Source organism: Sapajus apella, unplaced genomic scaffold (assembly GCF_009761245.1).
Source record: "Sapajus apella isolate SASKATOON/1434 unplaced genomic scaffold, GSC_monkey_1.0 scaffold125, whole genome shotgun sequence".
NCBI classification, from domain to species: domain Eukaryota; kingdom Metazoa; phylum Chordata; class Mammalia; order Primates; family Cebidae; genus Sapajus; species Sapajus apella.
Genome location: NW_022437065.1, coordinates 380,961 through 398,997, shown reverse-complemented (window position 1 = coordinate 398,997; position 18,037 = coordinate 380,961). Strand labels below are relative to the sequence as shown.

The 18,037-nt window shown below is 38.4% G+C and overlaps 1 protein-coding gene across 1 annotated transcript in view; it reads right to left on the bottom strand.

Moving 5' to 3' along the window:
• Nucleotides 1–7,471, bottom strand: part of XK (X-linked Kx blood group) — a 43,976-nt gene extending 36,505 nt beyond the window's left edge. The window contains exon 1 of the mRNA XM_032261630.1: nucleotides 6,837–7,471. Within this exon, the coding sequence (XP_032117521.1) occupies nucleotides 6,837–7,081 (245 nt within the window). The 5' untranslated portion in view covers nucleotides 7,082–7,471. The remainder of the gene's footprint in view (nucleotides 1–6,836) is intronic.
• Nucleotides 7,472–18,037: the final 10,566 nt, after the last annotated feature.

Genomic DNA, 18,037 nt, shown 5'->3' with positions numbered 1-18,037 from the left:
GGGGGAAAAATGTGTTTTCCTGAGGAGTAAGAAAAATGCTCACAGCCTTAGGTTTAAAACTTGTTAAAGGACTTTTTGTCCCTCCTCTAACACGCACTTTTATATCAACCTTATGATGCTGCCAGAAGATTTTAATGGCTTTATCTATTTCATTAAATGTTAATGTTATAATGTTTACTTTATACTCTTACCCTGAGGCGACTATAGCAACTAGAATGTATTTATAATTTGAAATAATAAAATAAAGCTTGATGTAAGAGAGGAAATGCAGGAACCTTTCTGGTGAGTTCGAAGTGGACTTATTTTGTGATCAATACCATTGTTCATTTGTTGCTAGGGGAAAGAAGGTGCATAATGTGTGGGGGTGTGGGAATGGGGGTTGATTTGTATAGTACATTTTGTCCCATGGGGTCAAGAACACTTTAATATATTACATGAAAACACGTAAAACCACATAGACCAGTTTTTTCAGTTGGAAATAATGTCAATAAAGTTCAGGCCATGAGTTCAATCCCAAGCATGTCCAGTTGAATTTTCTCTGAAGGAAAACTCAAATTAATGACTGAGATTGTATAGGGCCTAGCAACTTCACACTGTTGGACCACGGACCAAAACAAGGATTAGAAAACAGAATAAATTGGCTGAGCGCGGTGGCTCACGCCTGTAATCCCAGCACTTTGGGAGCCTGAGGCAGGTGGATCACCTGAGGTCAGAAGTTTGAGACCAGCCTGGCCAACATGGCGAAACCACATCTCTATTAAAAATACAAAAATTTGCCAAACATGGTGGTGCGCCCCTATATTCCTACCTAATGGGGAGGCCGAGGGAGGAGAATCGCTTGAAATCAGGAGGCGGAGGTTGCAGTGAGCTGAAATCATACCACTGCACTCCAGCCTGGGTGACAGAGCGAGACTCCGTCTAAAAAAAAAAAAAAAAGAATAAACTGATAATCATCTTTATTCTCAAATACGAGATGAATGAAGATGCAGTTTACTAAGTGCTGTGAGGAATGCAGACAGCCGGATACTCCTGCCTCATTCTGGGGCACTCACAATCTAAATGGGATAGTGGGACATATGCACAATAAGAATAATAAACGATGAAAATTAATATTTATATAGCACTTTTAGTTGTGAAATATTTTATCATATACGATCTCACTTAGAAGAAAATATATTGCAACAATTTAAATCATAGCATTATGTGTAATAGCAAAATTCTGGGAATACTCTAAAGGTACCCAAAATGAAAGAATAAATAAATCCTCATATATCAATTTAATGAAACATTATACAGTCCTTAACATCAATGGTATAGAAGTACATATACCAATATACAAAATTTTTAAAAATGTCAGTCTCACTCTCTCACCCAGGCTGGAGTGCAGTGGTGTGATCATAACTCATTGCAGCCTCCAACTACTGGCCTCAGGGTACCCTCATTCCTGAGCCTCCTAAGAAGCTGAAACTCCAGATGCATGCTACTGTGCTCAGCTAATTTTATTTTTTGTGAGGAAACAATCTTACTATGTTGACCAAGCTAAATATTTTTAACATATTTGGCATGCGAAAGAAGCAAATTACAATAGAATCATATATTTTAAATTCCATTTCTGTTTGTAAAAAGAAAATCACATATATAAGAATACATACAGATTACACACAAATACACATACATATAAAAAGCAACCTGGCTGTTTGAGTTGGCTCATGCTGACTCAAGAGTGCAGACTGTTAAATAGAAATTTTGTGAGCCAGTTGTTAAACAACTGGTAGCTTGATCAATCATGATGGGAATATATGCATTAAAGAAATCAGCAAACACTGAAAATCCAGGCTTGTTTTCTCCAAGAGACAGTTTACTAGCATACCATTATAAAAATATTAGTAAGTATATACAACAAAAAAATTAGGAATTGTTCTCTCTGAGCAGTCGAATTAGAGCTTTTCTTTTCCTCATTGTGCATATCTGTTTTCTGCTCTCCTGTCATTCAAAAAATGTTTTACTTGCATAATAAAATCAAGCTTAGAGTTTTGAAAGACTAAAACAAAAAAAATTAAATACCAGCACATGCTAAGAACTGAATGAATGAAATGAGGGTTCAGAGGAGAAAGCAATTTTCCTGATGCCAGGGAAGGGGCTGTGTGAAACTGGAAGCATTCTGCAGAATCGTAAACAAAATAAAACTTTCATGGTCATTTGATGGAAATGAAAGAAGGTCCTAAAGCTCAGGTAGAACCTCTTGTAAGAGCCTGTTTTTCCCAGGTGATACTTTTGTATTAGCACAGAGATTTACATGTAGTCATAGGTGTTTAACACATTTGTAAAAGTCTCCACGATCTCCTGCCACTGTTGGTTAAGAAAACTGATAAGAAACAAACTACTATGCTTGGAATTCTGCAAGACTCATCTAATTACTCAAAATCTGTTATTTTTTTGGGGTTTTTTGTTTGTTACTTGAGACGTTGTCTAAATAAAGCCAGAAATTAAGATACTTTTATCAAAATTGAATATTCAAGATAGTTTTTCAGTATCATGTACACCAAGGGACAGCAAACGTTTCTGTGAAGTATTTATAAACAGTAAATATTTTATGATTTGCAGGCCATGGTCTCTGTTGCAACTGCTCAATTCTGTCTCTGCAATGTGAAAGCAGTTACAGCCAATACATAAACCAGTGGGTAAGGCTGTGTTCTAATAAAACTTTACTTACAAAAACAAGTGATGAGGGTATTTGGTCTGTGGGGCACAGTTTGCCAACCCCAATACAGATAATCAGCATGTTGATCCTTATTTTTCACTTTATCCCATTTTCAAGTATCATATATCCCATTTTTCAAGCATCCTAGCAGAAGGAGCTTATTCCTTAGCTGAAATCATGCATGTTGATGCCAGCATAAATAATCCGTGGTACCAGAGACCCTAATTAAAATACTTTTTCCAAAGAAATACTATAATTTCCAATAAGCCGCATTATCTTCACATGACACACATGCTCTGTAAGCCTACACAAAACCCAAATTGGTTAAATAGAAAATGCTGTGAAACCTTTGAAAAGCCACTTGCTTAATCTCACTGAACCTCAATTCCTGGACTGTAAAAATAAGATAATGACAGTTAACTCACATGGTTTTACCACGGATGAAATTAAATACTGTATGTAAAAGCACTTTGCAAACGAAAAAAAATAAACGCTCTTCAAATGTAGACTATTAATACTTTAAATTCTTACAAAAGTTTACCGTAGAAGGATATATTATGGTGAATCATTTGCAATATTCTGGAAAAGATTTCGAGAACTTCTTAGCCTTTATTTTATAAATCCAGATTTTTCATGTACCATTTTTCCTCACTATACCAACAATAAAAAAAAGATGAGGCGAATCCCTGAACTTGTGACTCAATTATATTTATTCCTCCCAATTAATTTATGAAAATTAGCATAAATGTAAAAGAATGATAAACAGAATTTTACAATTTTTTGTGTTTTGGGTAAGACATCTTTTCCCTGCTCTGGTTTGCTAGAGTATCTATTTTAATGCACAATAAGATTTTCCTTAAAATTATAAATACATTCAAGGCATTATCCAAAGTTTATATCATTCAATCTCAGGCTTAATGTGAAAACAATCATATAAATTGCAACTACCATTTTAAATACAAGACTGATACAAATGAAATATGGTGCTCTCTCTATGCCTCCCTAAAGAAAAGAAGGAGCAAAGCCTAGTTAGTAGTATTTAGCCCAGAATCATTAGTGTAATCTCTTGCAGTTTAACTGGGCCATCGTGCTGCATGAACTCTCAAACACAGCATCTACCTAGCAAAAACATGAGTTTGGCTAGTACTCACCCAAAGGTAAGAAGAGTTAAACTGTCAAAACACAGTTTAGAAATATTACTAAATCTAATCCATAAGGAAGGGGGTAAGAAACACCATGACTCTCCTTTGTTTGAGGGAAAGAATATTTATCATGTAAAGTTGATGTCTTAGAGTTAAAACAGAATCAGTCAGCAGGAAGAAATTCCAGCAAGATATTAAGTCAGGCTAATACCCAAGAACAAACTGCTTTTCTTTTAATCTGGAATCTAAGAGACTTGGAGCCACATTTTGTTTATCTCAGCTCTAAGGTCACGGGTCCAATATCTCCTTGAAATAAATCAGCTGCATTAGAATCAGAGACTCCTTATTGATGGAAGGGGGTTGCCTGTTGTTTTGGTTTTTATCTTTTGTTTTGTTTTTGCTCCAAGAAGACAATGGCACATTCAGAACTTTCTGGAAATAGGTATTTTTATAGTGTTGAAACTTTATATATAGCTGAGAAGTTACCTCTTCAAAGCACCAAAAGTTTTCTTTCCTTAATAAAGTTAAAATATTTTTACTCTAAAAATGGAAAAATATAGCAAAGCATATAATTGTTTTATTATATAGTTTTACATATTTTCCAGAATATTAAAATCACTTATAACCTCACTATTCAGAAATTACTATTCTTAACATCTTGGCATGTTTTCTTGAGTTCAGGTTTATACTTGTCATCCTGTTTTTATATATATTGTGTCATTAGCTTTGTTTTGGGTTACTCTTGGTGTTTAGAAACATTTTAAATGGTAGCAATGATAGGGTCTTATCGTTTATTTGGATAGCTATTTAGGTTGTGATTATTTGATTTTGCCAAGATGACCAAACTTTTTCTTAATTTAAAATGGTACTACTGATAGAATGTACTACACAGTCCTCTGCTTTCTTCCACTGAGCATAGGGAGCATAATTAACTCCACTGTGTTTTTAAGGAGCCTTGAGAACACAGTCCGAGGCCTCATTTTCCTGCCCTACAAAATGGGGACAATTACATGTATGTCATGGTGAGGATTCAGTGAATTGAGGCATGTAAGTACATACCAAACTATCTAGCACAAGAAGCTTTTAAGAAATGTCACTTCCCCTTTTTCCTGTTACTCCACTTAAACATTATCTGTTTTCTTTTCACAGATAAGGTTAAGAAATGATGACTGCCCTGCCCAAGTCAGATCACATTTATTTTACTGAGTGGGAACACTGTCTGGACCACAGGACTCACTTGGCTAGGGAGGACTAAATCTCTCTTCACTAAATGGCTCCAGGTTGCAGGACTTTTTAAATTCCCCTCTCTCCCTTTCTTTTGCCCCAGACTCTTCCCAGCCTATCAGGAAATCAGCAGCAAATTCCCACTCAACTCCTGCCAGTGTACCTGTTTATTTTCCTTTCTAGGGTTCTGCAGCTTCTGGAGGCTGAGAAACTTGTTCACCAAGTTTTCTGTGACTGAGTGTAAACTACAAGTCAGTAGTCTGTATGTCAGCTGGAACAGTTTTCTTTAATGTGAAGTGCAAAACTTTTATGGCCAGGCATGGTGGCTCACGCCTTTAATTCCTGCACTTTGGGAGGCCTGGGTAGGAGGATCACTTGAGCTCAAGAGTTCCAGACCAGCCTGGGCAACATAGGGAGAACTCTGGTAGGCCCAGGCAGGAGGATCACTTGAGCTCAGGAGCTCGAGACCAGCCTAGGTAACATAGGGAAACTCTTTCTCTACAAAGAAAAAAAAAAGAAGAAGAAGAAGAAAATCAGCCAGGCATGATGGCACTTGCCTATAGTCCTAGGCACTCTGGAGACTGAGAGAGGAGTATCACTTGAGCCCAGGAGGTGGAGGAGCCAATGAGCTATGATCTTCACTGCACTCCAACCTGGCCGACAAAGCAAGACCCTGTCTCAAAAATTATATATTATAACTTTGTAAAATTTATCTTGCTACTCGATGTGTGTGTGTTTGTGTGTGTGTGTCTGTGTGTGTGTGTGTGTGTGAGAGAGAGAGAGAAAGCGAGAGCGAGCGAGAGAGATTTCCCGGTAGAAAAGGTCCTTGGCTAGCTGAATTTTCTGGCAGCTAAGGTGTCTCTCTGGCCTTTCCATCTCTTCAAATTCCTCTGACGCCTATGTCTAAGGTTCAGCATTATAAACTTATTTCTAATCCAGATGAACAGCCTTTGTTTTGCTTTTCCCATAGAGATGAAAGGAACCAAAACAACACATTTTAAACTCCTTAGATAAGCCAGTCTCCTTTATTACCATATATTTCTACTTGCTTTGTGTTAATAAAAAATAATTTCCAGAAATGTCATTAACAATTTTTCTTTATTTAACACACAGCAAGTTTTGTCTTAATGGTGCATTGTGCACCAGCTTTAATGGCTATGTTTATAAGTTCGGCAGGGCTGGAAGACATTTCTAGAACCCCATATGTTTCCATATCCCATAATATTAATAACACCATCAAAAGAAAAGAAGGGTGCATGGATTTCTTGACTTCCCTATGAGAATTAAATATTTGAAAACCGTTTAGAACAGTGCTTGGCACACAGTAAGCTCCATGTGTTTGATAAATTAAAATTAAATCACCTGTACATGCTGTCCCCATAACCACAGCTTAGAACACACTTCCCAAGGGTTTGTGACCACCGAAGCCAATCCTGTCAGAGCCTACTTGACCCCAGAGAAAGCAGTGTGTTTAATGAGGTTGAATCACAAGAAACTGCCATTTTTGTTGGTCAAATTCAGCTGAATGTTGGCTATTTCATCTGAGGGAACCCAGCAGGAATTCATTGTGCCCCAGGTTTATGACCATTATGCCATGATTCGTCACACTCCTGACTGGAATAATGGGGCTGAGGGGCAGGGCGGGCCTCCTTCGGGCCCAGCCACCTGTCTCCACAGGAAAACCGCCTCCCTCCACTCGGGCCGGTGTGGGAATCAGGCCAGAGGACAAGGGTTACGGCCTGGGGCTGGCTCTGGGCTTCTGCACGCACCTGAAAAGGGGCCCGAGTTGCAGCAGGTGCAGCAGCAGTACCAGCGGGCGGTCGCGGCTGAGGTCGCGGTGTACGAAGAGGAGCGTGAGCTGCACCAGCGCGCAGGGCAGTAGCGAGAAAAGCAACGTCAGTGCCTGCCACATGCGGTCCCCGCCTGAGCGGTAGGTGCTGCTCAGGCTGAGCGCCGCCGTTGTCTCGGCCACGAACAGGAACACGGACGCCAGCACTGAGGCCGGGAATTTCATCTCCGCGCGTCAGTGGCGCTCACCGGGGGCGGACGCAGTGGCTGTGGCTGTGTCGCGGCGGCGGCGGCGGCGGCAGCGGCCGTTGCTTGAGAGGCTCCCAGCATGCCCAGCCCCAAACTACTCCCGCGCTCTGCGCAGCCCGCCGAGGGCACGCGGGCCCGGCCGACCGGCCTCGGCTCTGGAGCTGGATCTGGGAGGGGGCGGCCGACCTGGCTGGCGTGCGGTGGGGTGGGGCGGGCAGCGCGGCCCAGCCGGGACACGCCTACGCGCTCCGTGCGCCGCCCGCCCGCTTGCTCGCCCCAGTGCCAGCTGCGTCTCTGTGGTGACTGTCCCCTGGCGGGCCGCGAACCCTTGTCCTCCGACAGCTCATGCCTTGGCGCCGGAGCTCGAAAGGATACAGTGGGCCTCGCGAGCGTCGCGCGCAGCCTCTGGGTCCTAGAGTCCCTTGGCCGGCGCTTTCTTGGGAAATTGTTCACATCCCTTTGAAAAACTGCAACCACCCGGCCCAAGAATTGGAGTCAGGACGCCTTTCTAGCCCACTCTATTTTCTGGGCCGAGGAAACGCCTGATTCTTCAGAGGGCCAGCGTTTCCGATCCTTTAAAAAATAACCAGACCACACAATATGCTTTTCAAAGTGCAAGTATATTGTCATACACCCACCACTAAGGGGGAAAAGATTTCACTTTTCACTGTGCCATGTGAGCATGTCCCTTTGTCTTCCAAATACAGTGGTCTGCATTGCTTCCAGTGGTGAAAAGATCATCTCTAGGAACCAATTCCTTATCTCCCAGAAAAACTGCCTACAAAATGTGTTCCTCTGTAACTGTAATTAATTCGGGGCAAAGATCAGAGCCCAATAAGGAAGTAGATTTTTATTCCAAGGCAGACCTCTGCTTATTCATGTGCTAATACCAAGACTAACACAACTCCTTTTCGTCCATTGAACTTTCCATCATCTTCTTGATATTAAGATGTACTCAGCCCACCCCTGTCCCTCAGACCTCGATCTAGCCACTAAATCTCTCTAAAACTCAGGTTCCATAAAGGGATTAGACTTAAGTAATTATAAGATCTCTTCCCCTGTTGAAAGTGGGTGATTTCAATCTTCAGGTATCTCTGGCATTTTTCTATTTGGGAAAAATAATGTAAAAACCAGTAGAATATAAAGATTCAAACGGAATCAAGACAAAAAAAGAAAGGTACAGGGAGAGAACATGGTGGGCCGTCATTCTGTTTTTTATGTGGCATGAGAAAATCCATTTATGAGTTAAGGAGAAAATTCAGCCAACAGCTGAGAGGTAGCAGGCCCTTTCCCTAAAAGGATTACTAATATCTATTTATAGAACCCAGAAGGCCACCGTATCCTGTGCCAAGATGCATACACTGTGACAAATACAGAATCAGCAGCAACACTCCACAGAGTATTTGTGTAATGTTTTACTTGATGCTGCGGTTAGCTTTAAAGGAAAAATTGGGAGCTTAGAATTATTAATTGGGACACTCAATATTTAGCATTGGATTTTATTTTAAGGCAAAGGATTATCACAGCTTTTACATTAAGTATACTGTACATAAATGTATTATAAGGGGGGCAATAAGCCAATAAATAACATTGCTTTAAACACTATAAAGTCCAGTTTATAGCGAATTATTTTCTACAGTACAAAACGAATACAGAAAACACATTTGGAAAGATCACAGTGTTTAGAACATTGTAACAGCAGTTTTAAAAACCATAAGATGCATCTCTAACCTTCAGACTCTATCTTGGTTATAAAGAGATTTCAGTATACCATGCAGTGGGCTGTGAGCAAACACACCACATGGAAGGGAAGCAATATCAACTGACTAGTGCTAACCCCTCCAGGAACAACCAATAACAAAAGCTAAATTCTGATGGGCATTTGCACGTTGATCCTTCTTAGTCTGTGCACCAGCCAACTTGCCCATTCAGTCTGCACACCAGCTAAATTGCTCCAGTGATCATCTCTTTCTGTATTATCATTTGCCATTTTGTCCTTGAGAATAATATATACCTTATAGTTTATGGTTGCTAGTTTCCCTGTCAGACACCTCAATGGGTTTTGACTAAAGATTAATGTATTGCATTATACTTTTTCACTAGGACCAAAATATCCATTATATTTAAAAATATTATGTATACAATAATAGATTTATAGAAAGTGATGTTTTGGTATAATATGTAACATACCAGAATACTTGAGAATTTGGTTTTATTATAAAATACAGTAGCATGACATTTTGTGATATAGTAAAATATCTGGCAGAATATTCTACTCTAAATTTAGACCTAATTGCTGCAGATGTCTTTGAAAGAGCCTCAAAGTGCCTCTAAGGAAATATAACAATTAGCAAGAGGTCATATAACCTGTTATGGCAAAAGACAATTTTAAAAAGCCTTTCATTTTGTGTACAAGTCTTTCAAAATTTTACTTGTATACAACAGATAACTGGTGTTGAATTTAGTGCTAGTGGAAATTAGTAAGATTTTAAAGTAGTAATAACCAATCTCTATTATTTGGTATATTTTGAAATACAATTTTATGTTTTTAACTCTGCATTTGTGCCAAGGCAAATATATTGCAAATAGTACATTTTTATTAATAATAGTAATTCTTTGATCAGTTCCTCAAAATTCAATAGTACTTTAAATAATAGTTATTCATTCCTAGGTACAATTAGAAATAAGCAGTTATACTATATTGACAGAGTATTTCTTTATACCTCCTTGTAATTAAGAAATTACCCTAATGTGCTGTTTGTGAAATGTATCATTAGGAAGGTGAGCTTTGTTTTCTTCAATGATACAATTATATTTCTGTAAGTATTGTGAATTGTGCCAAAAAAGCTTTTTGGTGCAGTGAATTCTATTCACTGGGAAATACAGATTCCAAAACTAACATGTGGTGCTTGACCCAGTATATATTCCCAAGTATAGGACTTTGCAAAGTGCTCCCCATGATAATTTGATTCTACAAAATCCATTTTTTAATGTTTGCTAATTTAGAGCCATTAAATTCAAGATACTAAAACTCAGACTTCCAAGAAGAGTTCCCCCAGATGTTCAAAGCTGAGGAAGCTGTATCTTTTTAAAGATTAGGCTGTCCTTCCTTATCAGATTCTATAACGAAACTTTTGCACTTAGAATATTCCATTTCTACTACTAGAGCGTCTATGTGCAACTCATGTTACATTTTGCATTTTCAAGAACATAGGGATTCTACTGCTCCTACAGTCTTTAAAATTTTTAATACTTAAGTATATTAATTCAGTATGAAAGAATATTAATTTCCAATGGTGAAAAGATCATCTCTAGGAACCAATTCCTTATCTCCCAGAAAAACTGCCTACAAAATGTATTCCTCTATAACTAATTAATTCAAGGCAAAGATCAGAGCCCAATAAGGAAGCAGATTTTTATTCCGAGGCAGACCTAATTAATTGTCATACACCCACCACCAAGTGGGAAAAGATTTCACTTTTCACTGTGCCATGTGAGCATGTCCCTTTGTCTTCCAAATACAGTGGTCTGCAATGCAGAATTAATTATATTGGTAATTGCCACTTAAGCATAGATTTTAAAAATGAAACTTACGGGAACGACATCAGAGACCCCACTAAAACCAAGTTGCAAAAAGATCACTTATTATAGATTGACAGTAGTCAAGTATAGTCCATATCTTTTTTTAAACTGACTGCTATGTCACAGCTACTTCATACATATTACAAGAACAGTACACATTAAAGAATGTACATTAACACCACAAACAAAATATAAAAATAAAGCATCAGCAAGAATTGCATTACTCTACTTAAGAAACTGTATTTGGTGTTTACACATATGTACATTCAAATGTCCCCCACCCCACCCACACATCTTTTTAGAGTGTTCACCATTTCTGAAGGAATAAGAGGAAGGTATATATTTGGGTACTTTCTGAAGATCTATGTCCAAGTGCTAGACTTTAAAGCCATCTGTTGGTTTCAATGTAGGTGGTGGTTTTTCTAGAACAAGAAATATTTTCGCTCTCAGGTGATTCTGAATGCAAAGATAAATAGAAATGGGCTCCAAAAAGAGTGGAGAAAGAGAGGAAAACACAAAGGTTTTCTTATGGAGAGACACTTGTGGCAATTTTCAGGATTCTTACAGACGCAGAACTCAACAACTAAACAACTTCAAACAGGTTTCTTTACCCAGGGTAGTTTTCTCAATCTTTAATATGTTAATGTACCATGTATTCTTCAAAAGGGGGTAAAATAATAACTTTCATAACATATTTAATCACAGAATCAATTTTTCTACAGGGCAGCTCTTGGTACTGCTGGGCTGCGTTTGGGGAAATATTGCAGCACTCATGTAATAGGGAGGTTCTGCTTCCATTTTCTCTCATAACAACAAAGGAAGGTAGGAAGACTTTATCAGTACTAGGAAACAGGTATGGGATGTAGGCCCTGCACTGTCCCATATAATAGTTAACTCACATGCAGCTTTTATACACTTGGAATGTGGCTACTTTGACTGGAGATATATAGTAAGTATAAAATACACACTAGATTTTGAAGATTCAGTACAAAAATGTAAGCTATCTCATTCATGTTTTTATATTGATTGCATATTGAAATGCTAACATTTTGGATATATGAGGCTAAGTCAAATATATTATTAAAATTAATCTCATCTTTTTCTTTTTACCTTTTTGATGTAGCTACTAGAAAATTTGAAAATTGCATATGTGGTTTACATTTGTGGCTCACATCACACACTACTGTATTTGTGAAACTCATGGCTGTTGTCTTCTACAGATGGTTACTAATGGCTTCCACCTGACAGAAGTTTTAATAAGCTCAGTCAAGCTTAATAAATAAGTTTAATAAACTTATTCAACTTAGCTTGAACATAGCATTTCACTGAGATCTATCAAATAGCTAAATGTCAGCTTTTGCTTCATATGAGATATCGACTCTCCTTAAGTCAGTCTCATTCTCTTTTGCTCAACTACTTACACACACACACACACACACACACACACACACACACACACACACACAGAGGGGTAAACTATTTCCTACAGGAACTAAGAAAAACCAAAAGGGAAGCAAACAGGAAGTCCTTGCAAACTGTTTTCATAACCCTGGATAGTTAAGCCTCATGTATCTTTACCCCCTTCTCCCTCTCCTTCTTCAGTATTGGACAGGGAGGAGAAAGACAAAAAAGAGAGGATAGTCTGAGTCCACATTACTCACCAATCCCCCTAAAAACAAAAATACGGGTGATTTGGTTATTTTAAGTAATTTTTTCAAATTCAGTTCAGAGTGGGTAATTAACAGATACACAAAGGCAAAAGAAGATACAGGGAATTCTGCAGATAAGTGACCTTGCCATTTGTGGAAGAGTCTAGATAAAAATGACAAGGTTCAATGTTTTAAGAAAGAAAAACAAATTTAAAAAGAAACTCGGCTGGGCACAGTGGCTCATGCCTGTAATCCCAGCACTTTGGGAGGCCGAGGTGGGCGGATCACGAGGTCAAGAGATCGAGACCATCCTGGCCAACATGGTAAAACCCCGTCTCCACTAAAAATACAAAAATTAGCTGGGCGTGGTGGCTTGCGCCTGTAGTCCCAGCTACTCGGGAGGCTGAGGCAGGGGAATTGCTTGAACCGGGGAGGCAGAGGTTACAGTGAGCCGAGATCGTGCCACTGCACTCCAGCCTGGCACCTGGCGACAGAGTGAGACTCTGTCTCAAAAAAAAAAAAAAAAAAAAAAAGAAAAAAAAAAAAAAAACAACAACAACAACAAAAAAAAACTCACTGTGGTCAGTTGTCAGGGGGCTAGGAGAGGGACAGCTGGGGGTGAGGAGGGTGGGGAGGGATAAGGAGGGGAGAAATACCAGACATAGGTGATGGGGGGATGAAGGCAGCAAACCACCTTGCCATGTATGTACCTATGCAACAATCCTGCGTGATCTGCACATGTACCCCAGAACCTAAAGTACAATTTAAAAAAAAGACCTCTAAAGTCATCATCTGCCAGGCCTCAATTCATTAGTACTTTCAATTAAAGAAACAAGAAGAGAGATTCCACCTCCAGTATGAGATTTATGATAATGGATGAGGGCCAAACATTTAATGGAGCATCAACTTTTTTTGTCACATTAAAAATAAAATTACAAGGTTTATTTATGGAGGGGAAGCAGGATAAATGCCACCACCACACTATTCTCGTGAATAGCCACACTCACTTGTGATCTGACTACTAGGCCCAACTTGTGTTGCTGCTGACCTTGAAGTTGTCTGCCCTTCTGTCCAAAGAGTAATCCAGTCTTATTGAGGCTGGAACTCTTAGCTAAGAACAGACATGGATGGAAGAGATAAGGAGAAAACCTGCCCTCCCAGGCGAAAGGAAGTCAAATGATAAAGCAGGTACAGGAAAAACACATCACAATGAACTATAATATTTGAAGAGGAGAAGTTGGCGAATCAGGGGTGGTTCTGGACTAGAGGTTCCAGAAAGCAATAAAATTCATGGGTAAAAATGGACTTGTTCTTTATAGCATTAAACGTGAATCCACAACTCACTTTGAGACACTGAGCTTCAGCAAGCTTCCCCCACTCACCCCTTTGCTCACCTTGTCATTTACTTTCTTTGCCAAATTTATGCCAATAATACATGGGCTCAGCAAATTTGAGGCTCAGTCATTTAGCTATTAATTTGAGACAGTGCTAAATAAATAGCCCAGGTCCCTAAAGGAAGGCCTAATATGCAATTGAGGGTATATTTTTGATAACTACATGTCACGTGGTTCTGAGACTTGAATTAAAGTGCAGATCAAACTCACCCCAGAATTACTTTATTTTCCAGTTCATTATCTCTCTATAGACCTGGCTTGCCTGCTCCTTTTCTTGAGTTATTGGCACTATAATCCTTTGTTCTCAGGAAGCAAAATAAATATTTGCATTAAAAGGAGCTGATGAACTAAATCTATCATCTGTTCCCATGCAGGACGTCCTGGTGAATCAAAAGTTCTGAGGCAAAATGCTGTGCTCAGGACTGGTGGTAGAAAAAAAAAAAAGGTACACTTGGTTTTTATCCATTTAGTGATCCAGACCTCAAGCACTACATCCACATATAGAGATTCTATTTGGTTGAAATGCTTATTGGAAGTCATAACTGGGCATGATTTTTCTGTGTATATAGTGGGTAAAATATAGCATCCCTTTTAAGTGTAAAAAGGATCTGCACATATAAAAACTCACATATCCATTTTATCATTGACAACTTTTATAACAACCCTGTGAGGACAGGGTGATTATTATTATTACTACAGTGGCCCCTAAAAGTGGCAGAGCAAGGCTTTGAGATTTCCAGCACAGCCTCTTTGCACTACTACTGTTTTTCTTTTTAATTGTGTGTTCATTTAACATGACTAGAAATCACAAACACATTTGTTTCATTAAAATTATGGAGATTTGCTCTTTCAAATTTAAAAATATTTCAGTATTACCATGATTAAAATCTTACTATGTCCAAAAAGTTAAAGAAATTAGCTGCCACTGGAAGAGATCCAATTTTAGCACAGACCAGGAAAACTACTGTTTCTTGAGTTATCAGTAAGCAAATACTGTTATCTTAATAGCATACTCGATTATCTAAAGAAGCACAGGGAAATATACTCTAGCAAATCCCTGTTCTACTCAGTTATCAAGTTACAAGTGGAAGTAAAAGACTACAAACCCATGACTAAAACAGGCTTGAGCAAAATAAAGATGTATAATATTTTGGGGTGCGTGTGGAAGAGGTGGCATGTAATTACATTAATGAAACAAAGTACACAGATTTGTAATGGTTTCCAAAGTGTCCCGCTATCAAAGTATAATGCAGTCTCCCCATTATTGAGAGACCCTTTCAATGTATCCTCAAACATTTCCACCATTACCGTCAGGGTTTATAATTGCTCATGCCATGTACAGTAAATAATATTAAAGTTATACTAGCGGTGGTGAAAATGCCCCCGTAGCCTTTACGAGACAACAGCCTTAAGTACTGCATTAAAAATGTTACCATAGATAAGAGAGGCAAGTTGAATAATTAAATAAGAAGTGACATACCACACTTTCCTACAGCAAAATTTAACGATCTTTTCCCCTCCTTGGGAAAATAATATAGAAGAGTACCTTCCAAAATCTATAATTCTTTCAGGAAAACGAAAAGTTTCATCAATAGATTTAAGTGCTAAACAAGCTTATTCCTGTTTCTAATTTACCGAGATGTCATTTCATAAAGACAATACCCAAACATGGTATTTGCTTAGATTTGACACACAAAAAGGGTTGTCTTTTCATAATGGTTAGCACATCATCATCAGACCTATCAGAACTTAAAAGGGCAGATAGCCTGAAAGTGGTCTGTTTTTTCTGAAGTTACTAAAAATGGAACTGATATGATAATGAACTAGAGTGTCAGTTCTGAGTGCTTTAGGTTTCAGCTCTCAAGGATGAATTGTGAAAGGAATAGCAAATTGAAACAGAAGGTAGCTTTGAGGGAAAGGTTATTTTGTTCACTATTGTATCCCCAGATTCTAGTCTAGAATACTGAATAAACTTAGAAAGTGCAACCCTGGGTTTGAACCCTTGTTTTGTTCTTTTCTAGCTGCAAGACTTTGGAGCATTTACCAAACACATTTTGAGGGGTTCTTGGACTATAAAAACAGCATGTGTTCCATAAAGCTCTGTATGGTTTTTATATTCAGCCTATATGAAAGAACTTCTGGACTCAATTTGGGGAGTCATCTAAAAGCTGTTATTTATGTGGTATTGTCCCAAACTGAGCATTTTCACAGATGAACAACAGAGGCCAATTTGATATAGTCATACCTGAGGATATAAAAATGAAACAATGAGCTGAAAAGGTATATGCATTTCAAAATCATTTTGTCCTACTTTATTGCAATGATTGCAAACATACATAGTCATAAAACACACAAAGATAGTTGTTACCTTTCTTTGGTCAGATTCTTGGAGAATGTTATTTATGCAGAGATCCTTGTCCCCCCAAAATGAGCACACACACACAAACAAACTGATCCATACACATATACATACCAACGTAATTGTAGGTTTGTTTTTTAGGCAACAGAATATTCTCTAACTTGTCCCAAGGTCTATGATTCAAGTTAAGAATTAAAAACAACCCCATCAAAAAGTGGGCAAAAGATATGAACAGACACTTTGCAAAAGAAGACATTTATGCGGCCAACAAACATAAAACAATGCTCATCATCACTGGGCATTAGAGAAATGCAAATCAAAACCACACTGAGATACCATCTCAGGCCAGTTAGGATGGTGATCATTAAAAAATCTGGAGACAACAGATGCTGGAGAGGATTTGGAGAAATAGGAACACTTTTACACTGTGTGAGTGTAAATTAGTTCAACCACTGTGGAAGACAGTGCAGTGATTCCTCAAGGATCTAGAAATAGAAATGTCATTTGACCCAGCAATCCCATTGCTGGGTATATACCCAAAGGATTATAAATCAATCTATTATAAAGACACATGCATACATATGTTCATTGTGGCACTGCTTACAATAGCAAAGACTTGGAACCAACCCAAATGCCTATCAAAGATAGACTGGATAAAGAAAATGCGGCACATATACACCATGGAATACAATGCAGCCATAAAAAAGGATGAGTTCATGTCCTTTGTAGGGACATGGATGAATCTGGAAACAACTTTCTCAGCAAACTGACACAAAAACAGAAAACCAAACACCACCTGTTATCCCTAGTAAGTGGGTATTGAACAATGAGAACACATGGACACAGGGAGAGGAACATCACACACTGGGGTCTGTTGGGAGGTGGGAGGCTAGGGGAGGGATAATAGGGTGTGAGGAGATTGGGGAGGGATAACATTAGGAGAAATACCTAATGTAGGTGATGGGGGGATGGAGGCAGCAAACCACCATAGCATATGTATACATATGTAAAAATCCTGCAAGATCTGCACGTGTACCCCAGAACTTAAAAAAAAAAAGAATTACTGAACTAAAGATAAGTATTTGGATTTACATGGGAATAGCTATGGAATACACACACACATACACACACACACACACACACACACTTCAAATATTTGACTATTTAAATAAGTCTTATACAGTATACAATTTCCTACTCAATCTGATATATGAAATTGCCACTGACCAAATTCTAGGAAAAGGGTCGACTCATGCTTTGCATATTGAAGTGACAGATGCTCCTATAGTATTCTGCAAACCAATATTTACTTGAAGCAGTTTCACAACTTCTATGTGTTTACAGCAGGGTTGAATTTGATCTGACAACTTCGCTCAATGAGCATTATAACTAATTTCTAGTGGACCCTGTGTCTTGGAAGGTAGGGTAACCAGCCTCAGAATTCACTTATCTCTTCATTTAATAGTATAAGATGGAGCAAAATTATTTCCACAATCACTGGTGACTTTCTCAGCCTGTGTCTACCTGTCCCAGACAATGGCAGAAATGACACATCTTTGTAGTCGTTACCCTGATCTTTGAAATTAGTGATTTTTACCAAGAGTATATTTTATAGTTCAGCTAATAGCTTCATAAAGATTATGTACATAAAGGCATTTTAAAAATTACTAACAATAGACAATACACAGTTCACACGTACTCTGGAGAAAATCACTTGACAGCAACACTTGCTATAGTATAAATTTACTAGCTTATACATTTTGCTATTCTAATTGAGCTTTGGGGAAAAAAGGAACCAGGAAAAGAGTTGTTCTAAGGCCTAAGAAAACTTCACATTTTAGTATCTGACCTAAGTTATGATATGATTTCTTTAAATTGCCCAGAATAATGAAAAAAATAGATTCATATGCAAATATCTTTACTCAGTAAAAACCATAAATTTCAATAAC